General features: G+C 32.1%; 1 protein-coding gene across 1 annotated transcript; it reads right to left on the bottom strand.

Annotated features, from left to right (window-relative positions):
* Window positions 1-3,205: 3,205 nt before the first annotated feature.
* Window positions 3,206-8,320, bottom strand: LOC113859516 (protein CRABS CLAW-like). Its single transcript, XM_027492268.1, has 9 exons — window positions 8,228-8,320; window positions 7,933-8,064; window positions 7,374-7,479; window positions 7,199-7,247; window positions 6,996-7,071; window positions 6,803-6,859; window positions 3,841-3,845; window positions 3,343-3,529; window positions 3,206-3,271 (listed from the first exon to the last, which is right to left on the bottom strand). The coding sequence occupies exons 1-9, from the start codon at window positions 8,318-8,320 to the stop codon at window positions 3,206-3,208; spliced, it is 771 nt and encodes a 256-aa protein (XP_027348069.1).
* Between the last annotated feature and the right edge of the window lie 2,054 nt (window positions 8,321-10,374).

Genomic DNA, 10,374 nt, shown 5'->3' with positions numbered 1-10,374 from the left:
TTGCAGAGGAGATTGAGAATATTTGTAATCCTACAGTAAAGTGTGGTAAAAATGATGATTTTTAAGCAAACACTGAGCCTAAACACTGTTGAGTGATGAGGGAAACACTACTTGAGAGCTATGATCATGTTCTTAATTTTGCATATATGAACCTTTGCTGAATTATATGAACTTAGATGATGAGCTCTTGTTTATAATGAGATTAATTCAGTGTGATTTTCATGGTGATTGAATAGAAAAATAGCTTGACTGAGAATGAGAAATTAGAAAAACACAGAATTGAAAAATTGAAAAATCCTAAAGAAAGGCAGCTTGCTGATTGAATTTTGAGAAGTGGATGAACTTTCCCTTTGAATTGATTTGATTTGCTTGAGAACAAGCAAAAATTCTAAGTTTGGAGTGGTGATAAATCCACAGTTTACTACATTTTTAGTATAGTTTTAGTTAATAAATAAGTAATAAAGTACCAAATAAACTTGAAAATACCATAAAAATTGCACTAATATTCATAATTGTCTAAATAATTTAGAATTTTAGATTTCATTCCAATTTTGGACAATCTGACTTAAAAAGGCTTTATTTTTGTGCAGAAGCTTGAGCTGAGACTTTGAAGTTGATATTGAAGTGGAAAAAGTAAAAGGATTGAGCTTAAAGAGCAAGAATCAGATGATAAGTGCTGGGCATAATCGCTTTGAGTGCACAGAGTTAACACATTGAAGAAGAAAATCCATGAAGATCAAGTGAGTAGCAACTCTAAGTGTTGAAAGTGAACACTCCAGCAATAGAAATCCTAAAGAGTCTTACACGTGTTCACTCTCACTACTAAGAGTAGTCACGCCCAAGGCTAATTTACTTAGACACTTTACGGGTGTACACTCTAGTCACTGAAAGTAGCCACTCGCAAATTCGCATGTTCACTCTGGCTGCTGAGAGTAGCTACATGTAAGGTTTGTCTGCACAAAACACATGCGCGTTGACACCCTTACTCCTGAAAGTGCCCACGCAAAATAACAGAACTTTTGAAAATCACTTTAAAGTGTCAATTTTGGATGATTTGAGTTCTTACCTCAGCTATAGAAGCTTCTAGAAGACCTTTCATGTTATAATTCTTGGAGATTAAAGTGTGGAAGTGAAAAAGACAGGAAAAACATTATAAATAGAAGTTAAGAGTTCAGATTTGGGAACTTTTGATCATTTTATCATTTTTTTCACTTTGTACTGTTTTAACTTCCAAGGGAAGTTAGAGAGAGGGATTAGGAGCGACTTTCAAGCTTCATTGCTAGAGGAATCAAGGAGAACATTGGGTCTTGGAAGATGTTCTTCTGCTCCTATTCTGCTTCTTCTCTTACTTTTCCGTCTTCCATTGTAATGTTGTTCTAAACCTTTTTGGTTAGGGATCTATAGATTCAAATTTGATATTATGATGTAATTTGGGATCTGGACCTTGAGATTTTAATTGAATGAAGTATGTGATTCTGTTCTTAATGTAGTTGTGAACTAATCCTTCATTCAATTGAACTTAGAGGAATCTTCATCAATGGAAATTGAGTTTATTTCTTAGATCTGAATCATATGCCTAGGTTATTAAGATCTTAGGAATAAGTATCATAATCTAGTAATCTAATAATTTTCAGAACTTAATGCAGTATTTGATTTAATTTTACCTAAGGGATTAGAGAGATTTAATTAGGTATTAGGATTAATAAGGTAAGGAATTATCTTTTGGTTAAAGAAGTAAAATTGATTATCAATCAATTAGAATTCTTAAGAGTCCAGAACATAATTACATTGCAATTGAAAATCTAGTGAAGTGATTCCTAACTATTTTCCACATAGCATTTTCAATGTAAAACTCATATTCTGTTTTACAGCATTTTATTACCTTTAATTGTTCTTATTTCTTATCTTTTTACATGTTACAAATCTTTCAAATGAATTGTGTGGTTCAACTAATTGTCAATTTGTGAAGTGGTAATTGAAAATAAGATTCTTGTGGACGATACTTAGGACTCATATTGATTTCTAAAATTTTATTATTTGTTACAACTACCTAGTATACTTGCTAGTTAGTGATTTTACATAAAGAATATTATTGTATTCTGATTGCATAACAGTATTCATATAAGAACTTAGTATATTGTCACACAAATTGAAGAACTAACTAGCAAGTGTACTAGGTAGTTGTAACAAGTAATAGAATTTGGAAATCAATGTGAGTCCCAAGTATCGTCCTCAGGGATTAGGTCTATCAATTATCACTTCACAAATCAATAACTCGTTGAGCCAAACGAATTTGAAGTGTTTTGAATCATTTAACAAACAAAAGCAATAAAGTGCAAAAATCTGAAAAATACAGAAAAAATAGAAATACGAATTTTGTATTAAAATGCTATATGGAAAATAGTTAGGAATCACTTTACCAGATTTTCTATTGCAATGTAATAATGTTTTGGACTCTTAAGAATTCTAATTGATTGATAATCAATTTCACTTCTTTAACCAAAGGACAATTCCTTGCCTCATTTATCCTAATATATAATTAAATCTCCTTAATTTCTTAGGTGAAATTCAACCAAATATTGCATTAAGTTCTGAAAATTATAGGATTACTAGATTATGATACTTATTCCTAAGATCTCAATAACCTAGGCATATGATTCAGATATGAGAAATAAACTCAATTTCCATTGATGAAGATTCCTCTAAATTCAATTGAATGAAGGATTAGTTCACAACTGCATTAAGAACATAATCGCATACTCAATTCAATTAAAACCTCAAGGTCCAAATCCAAAATTACATCACAATATCAAATCTGGATCTATGGATCCCTAACAAAAATAAATCAGAACATGTTCCTAAAAGAAAAAGAGAGAGAAAGAGTAGAAGAAGAGGACCTGCATAATTTCTTCATAAATCCAATCCCCAGCCTGATTCCTCAAGGTCCAGAGCTTGGAAGTCGCCCCCAATCTCCTTCTCTAATGTCACGACCCCAAGGACAAGGTCATAAACATAACCCACTAAATCTCAGCAATACACAGTAATCACCCTTAATTAGGTATTCATGGATAATCATCAAAAGAAATCAACATTGAAAATAATCCTTAAACAATGTAAGTATTACAAAATATGACTTAGTTGTCATTACAAATATTAATTACAGCAAAAGACTAATACATGAGAAAGTCCTAACGTATCCTAATGCCTAATCCTCCGCTTCTCCTTTAGCTACTCCGGTCCGCCTTGGAAGCTGAAGCCTCACCTGCCTGATCTGCTCACGTACCAAGATACGATCATCGCAGCACAACATAACAACAACAACAATTGCAAGGGTGAGCTTACAAAAAGAAACAACATATCAAAGTAGAATAATCTTAGTAACTCCGCAAGAAATAGCAAATGCAGCCCATGCAGCCCAGCCCAGCTCATGCTCATGCAGTAATGAGAAACAGTATCCATCTGGCCTTTTACAGCACACTCAACAGGTCCAGAGGAACTGTGCCAGTTCGGGAGCAACCCGTTCCGGTATCTGGATCCAGATAGTACAGCTCAGCTTTCTAAAGTCACATGACTACCCACCTAGCATGTGACACAGTGCCTATCATGACAGCCCTATTCAGCTCTAGTATGATGCAGAAATCAACATATTAATAATTTCAGCAATAGTAATTGTATAACAGCTTAGCTAATTTAGTAATTTTTAGCAAATACAGCATTGTTATTTCAGCACATAGCCCAGCAATTTCAACTACACGGTATAATTAGCAACATTGGGTCATCTTCCCTAGGGTTTTTCACAGCATACAACCACCATACTCTATCGTTCGGCTATCAAATTACTTCTCCTAGAGTTCAACAGCAATTAATCACATCAACACAACAATTTCATTCCAAAAATGCAGCTCTAACTCTCTCTCAACACCTCTCATCACTTTCGCAAAACATCAAAACGAACTAGGGCAAGCTCCTCTTACCTCAATCTAGTGTTTTTCAAGGTGCTCTCGATTATTCAAGCCTAGAATCTGCAAGAACTTCCCTACAAATGCAGCCAAGCTCAGAAAATCGAATAGGGATTGGAGGAATTCAAGAAATCCCAAAAGGAAACCATAGAACTTACCCAAAATGGCTTCAATAACTCCCCTCGGCCTAGAATCACACACGAGGTTGGGGTTTTCTAGTGATTTGGGGCAGGAATCGATCTAAAATGTGAAGGGAAGAAGAGAGGGGTCGAGGGTTTTGAAATAACCCTTGCGCAGCGACACGCCCTCTGGCCACAGCGAAAAACTTAAAAGAAACTGCACTTTGGATTTTGCAAAATCTCGCTACAGCGAGACCCTCTCACTACAGTGAGACTGCACCCACAAATGCAGCCTAAGTTGTTGCTCTCTCGCTACAGCGAGAAGCCGATACGCACAAGTCTTTCTCCCTGAGACCTCTCGCTACAGCGAGAATCCCCTCGCTATAGCAAGAAGGCCCTGCACCAGAACTTAGGCTATTCCTCTCATTTCAAACTCAGCCACTAACCAATATATATATATATATATATATATATATATCCACATCAGCTCAACACAAAGCACATTCAGTTATAATTCAACAATCAATGCAATAAGGCAAGGTAAATACATTCATTCATGGCAACATTACACTCAAGTCTTATCATTTTCAACACATACAAACCAAGGCCTTACATCTAACTCTCCTAAGGTGTAAAAATGAAAAGAAAACAAAAAATGGTAAAAGACTTATAATTCTGACCTCTTAACTTCTATTTATAATATTTTTTTCGCCTTTTCCACTTCCACACTTTAATCTCTGAGGATTATAGCATGAAAGGTCTTCTAGAAGCTTCTATAACTAATTTAGGAACTCTAATTGTCCAAAGTTGACACTTAGAAGTGATATTTAAAATTTTGTTACTTTTGCGTAGACACTTTAAGTGGTTGAAGTGTTTATGCGCAAGTGTCTTTTATGGAAAACCCTCACGCGTAGCTACTCTCAGTGCCTAGAGTGGCTACGCGCTTACTGCGTAGCTACTCTGAGCACTTGAAGTGGCTACGCGCTTAACTGCATAGCTACTTTGAGCACTTGAAGTGGCTACGTGCTTAACTGCGTAGCTACTCTGAACACTTGAAGTAGCTACTCTCTTAGTCTTCATGGATTTTCTTCTTCAAAGTGTTAACACTATGTACTCAGAGTGGTTACGTCCTACACATAACACTTGATTCTTCATCTTTAAAGCTCAATTCCTCTACTTTCTTCACTTCAATCTTCAACTCAAATTCTCAGCTCAAGCTTCTGCACAAGAATTAAGTCATTTTAAGTCAAATTGTTCAAAATTGGACCAAAAATCTAAGATTCTAAACTATTTATACAATTATGAATATTAATGCAATTTTTATGATATTTTCAAGTTTATTTACTATTTAACTCTTTATTTACTAACAAAAACTAGGCTAAAAATATAGTAAAATGTAGGTTTATCATGTATTATTTCACATTTTTAATTTAATTATATTTTTTATTATTGATTTTCCTTCTTTAATAATGTAATTATGTTAATTTGGTCCTTGTTTGTACTGTTTTGGAATTTGGGATACTAAATGATTCCCAATTTGATTTATTTACTGATTTATATATATATATAATTTGCTCTATCGGGTATAGTTGGGTACTTAAATGTTCCCAACTTCATTTATTGATTAATTGTCATATTACTTCTTTGTCTATCAAGTGTATTAAATTTTTATAAAATTTTAAATAAAAATATGTTCTGCCCAATTTTACCAAATTGTAAGAAGGCATTAACACAACTATCGTTAAAAGTATACTTTTAAGAGTGGTTCCGCATGAATTGTTTTGCAAAGTGTACTTTGTAAAGTTGTTTCATGTTACAACCGCTCTTAGAATCTTCACTTTGGAGATTTGTTTAATGTTGAACAGTTCTCCAAAATACACTTTTAAGAGTAATTGCCACGTGGAACATCTTTTAAAGTACACATCTGATGTTATGAGTACACTTTGAAAAGTAGTTCTATATGAATCATTTTGCAAAGTGTACATTGTAAAGTTGTTTCACGTCACAATCGCTCTCAGAATCTCCACTTTGGAGAGTTGTTTAATGTTGAACAGTTATCCAAAATACACTTAAGAAAGCAGTGACATGTTGAACTATTTTCTAAAGTATACTTCTTAGAGTAGTTTGTACTTGCTATACAAAGACCTAAGCACTTTCATAACGCATTTCATGAGAGCAGTTTATATTACTCTCTAAGGTAAAAATGCTCTTCCATCTCCTTTCTAGTGTAGTGTGGTTTTAGAAAGGATTTGATTAGGATATTGTTTTTCTTTTTTCATGCCTCCACTTAAGTAAATTGATACATGAGATCCGATGCTTGAAGTAAGAATTACTTTTATTTCATTATATATGTTAGTTTCGACGCTAATTTAATTCTTAAATACCACAGCCGAACAACTTTTGTTACAAAAATTATTTATCGTGCATATGGCAGGTTGATGTATCAATATTTGGCATGGTACGTCAATTTGCCTTTAAGATCTCCAGCACATTGACACACTGTCCATTTTCTCACTAGGTAAATAACATATATATGGAGTTTATTCATACTAAATAAGAAAGTGACACTTAATGACTTGCTCCAACTCTCTCCAAATTTATCACCGTGCCACAGCTCCTTCATTCCTGCATACACGAGCTAAAAAAATTGAGTAATAATCTTATATATATATATATAGCAGCACTATAATGATTATAGATGCAAAAGAGACGCAACTATCTTACATCATTTTTAATCGCAGAAACTGAATTGGTTGGCGAATTCGGAATGTACCTAGCCCACTGTTAAATAATTTTGTTTGCACAAGTTACGAATATAATCTTGTGAGTTGCAAGAAATAAATTTTACGAAACCATGCGCAGTTATCATAACCCTAATAAAATCAAAACTTTTGAAAGGTGGAGAGGAGAGTGTTACATTTTTTGCTGCTGCGCTAAAAGCTTCTCGATGTGGAATTTCGGGGTTGGCTGCTTTGATGCGCTGTATCTCTTCTCTGACATGTGCATATTCAACTAAGTTTAACATGATACGTAGTACATGAAAAGAGGGTACAAGAACGTAATTGTGCTTTGTGCATCTTTTTAGTAGTGCGTAAGAGATCCCATCTTTTAGGCACTTACTTCATGAAACGGTTGTAAGCAGATGGGAGACGGTGCTTCTTCTCAGGTGCTGCACATAATAAAAAAAGAAGGAAAACATTTCATAACGGAACCATTCATATGTAAATCCCGATTTGAATTTGTTTGAGGAGTGTTTTAAAATGTGTTACTCGATCGATGTGTGCTAACAACTTACGTTTCACAACAAATGGTGCAGCTTTCGGGGACACCGGCTCTCGAGATTTAGTTGATGAGGAAGATGAAGAAGATGCTAGGCCCTTTTTGAAATCACAGTAAAACCCCTGCTCCTTGGAAACAAACACACAAATGCTTTCGAAATTAGTATTCTAACCAAAAACTACTTCCTTGCGTTTTCTTCTCTATGCATCGCAAAAACCACTTCCGCTGTACTATGTATATATCTCAGAGGATGAAAAGGCCTAACCATAAATATAAGAAAAATATTTTTGTATATCCAAAGTGAAACATAATTTGCTGTCTCATTTACTTTTGGAGAAGAAGAGAGGTGTTAAAATAATACAATTTATAATATATTTTTTAATACGAGTGAAATTTATTGAATAAGGGGAGTAAAATCTATATATTTGTAATTGACAATGTGGTGTTATCACTTCTCTTTGGAGAAACATTTTTGTAATGTATACATGTAGATAAAACAAATTAAAAAATAATAGGAAAAAAAAAATCCGGGATTACACATTGTTCTTTTATTGTAATTGGCATGCACCACCAACCTGAAGACTTAGGGAGTGATCAATGCATTGATTTTGATTATGTTGAGGCCTGGTCCTCAGAAAGGAGAGGTTGCTGCAATGACCGCACTTCACTGTCACTGCGTCTAGCAGTCTCTTGCACGGGATGCCAACCTACACAAACCAAGGGGTACGTTTATTTAATATACATTCTATCAAGAGGTACGTTTATTTAATTATAATATATTTACATGCTACACACGCTTCATAAATATATGTTATATATTATATACATAAAGCACAATAAGGTAAAATATGCATAATTGTTAATATATACCGCAAGAACAGTGTTACAGAAATTGCAACGAACGTAGCAGAGGTGATCAGATGGTGGAACCATGTCCATGGTCACTTTCTCTTCGTGGTTCATATTATGAAGGAAAAGGTGGGTATGAGAGATGGGAGAGGAAGTATAGCTATAGAAGGAGGAGATTGTTAAAGTTTAAGGGTTTATGATGATAACATCTAAAAGGTTCTCTGCCTGATATTTAGTAGTACTATAGGATAGATGAAAGTTGTAGTGTAGTGTCAAATTAAAAGAAGAGCTAGATAGGGCTACCATTCAGTCATATGTATAGTACCAGCTGCAGCAATACATATTGCACGCTGTTTTACTGGCATGAGCTGAACGGGGAACTTACAATATGACTATATATCCAGAATGGACGATGAATGGAGAGAGTTGTGTAAAAGGTTCATTTGATTAGATATGATTGCAAATTTATTAGGACATCAGATATTATAAATGCAATTTTTGTATATAATTTTTGTAATTTATTTCTAAAATCACATTAAATTTAACTCACTCTCACTCTATTTATTAGGATATCAGATATTATGAAGTATATAGAAATAAATATACAATCAACGTTTTGAAATATTTACTTTATAAAATGAATAGTTTTATATACATTGTAACTCAAAATAATTTTATTTATTCTAGACTTTATTTGAAAGTTTAGAGAAAAAGGGAGAGAGAGGAAAAGAGTTTGAAGGGGAAAAGGAGGTTACATTCCTCCCTTATTTAATATTGAAAAGAAAGGATATAAAGAGTTTAATTATATAAATGATATTGTTGTATTTTATATATTTTTTTAAAAAATAAAAAATAAATATTTTTTTTTTAAAAAATTAATATTTTAAAATTAAAATTTTTATTTGTTATAATTTTTTTAAAATTCTCATTTAAAAAACTAATTAAAAAAAAAGGTTATAATTCTAGCGTAAGAGTACAAGAGAGTGGAAGAAAAAAAATTCGTAAAATTTTCTGTTTGAAAAAACTCAAAAAAACTAACGTTAAATAAGATTTTAGAGGATTTAGAAAAATCTTCTAAACTCTTTTTCTACTAATTAAGTAAATTTCAACTAGGAGTTAATCCCTCTCCTCCTCTCCTAAAAACAGTACTCAAATATAACTTTAATGTACTCTGAATTAGTTTTATGATGTTCAGACATCAGTAAGCATAGATCATAAAACAATATTAAATGCGTCTTTAGATAAATTTATTTATTATTTTTATTTTTTCAAATTTTTTAAAACATACATTAAGCTTTACAAAATTTAAGATAAATTATATTGTATCTTCATGTAATTTCGTGTTTACTTAATTTATCCCCATATACTTCTGGTTTTTTTTTTTTTTTTTCACTTTACATTCCATAAGAGAGTTTAATGGTAAGGAGAAAAAGTATTAAAAAGTAAACTAAATAAACATGACATGAGAAGGAGACAGAGAGTTTTCAAGACGAGTTACCTTATCCACCATAGTGGGCAGGCTTTACCAAGTGGGATCAAAAGTCCGAATTTTATTTGGACTCAAAATTAAAATAATGTATAAGCGGGGTAAAAATATAGTTTTTCAATTCTTTTAAACTAAACTAACGTCAAGCTTAATTAAATAAAACTAAAAAGGTATGAACTTAATTCGAATTCAAAATTTAAATTTACATTTTTATTATGAGAGTTTAGGTGAACTCATTTTTCAGCTAATTTTATCCTAAAATTAAATTTGAGATTTAATATATTTATAAATTATAAAATATTAAAGTTGATTAATATTTTCTTTAATAATTTATTTTAGCAAAATATTTTATATATAACAATACTTTGAATATAAATCTTTTTATGATATTATCACAAATTTTAATAATTAAATTATTTGATTAAAAGAATTATTATTTAATGATATAAAATTGGGCAGCTATTCAAGAAGAATGTGATATAGGAATAAATTTCAAGTTCTTCTGTCGTTTTATTAATATATTATTAAAGTGTACTAATAATTTTTATTTGATTATTACAACTTGTTAGTTCATATTTCTATAAACAATTTGTAGAAATTTAAAAATATGTAAGTGACATTATAAAGTTAAAATGGGTTGACAAAATATGATTTTTATTCCATGAGTACTATTTAATTTTAT

This window comes from Abrus precatorius, unplaced genomic scaffold (assembly GCF_003935025.1).
Source record: "Abrus precatorius isolate BTA unplaced genomic scaffold, Abrus_2018 Scaffold2, whole genome shotgun sequence".
Taxonomy (NCBI): Eukaryota; Viridiplantae; Streptophyta; class Magnoliopsida; order Fabales; family Fabaceae; genus Abrus; species Abrus precatorius.
The sequence above is the reverse complement of the archived record's forward strand: the minus strand, read 5'-3'. Positions and strand labels throughout refer to the sequence as shown.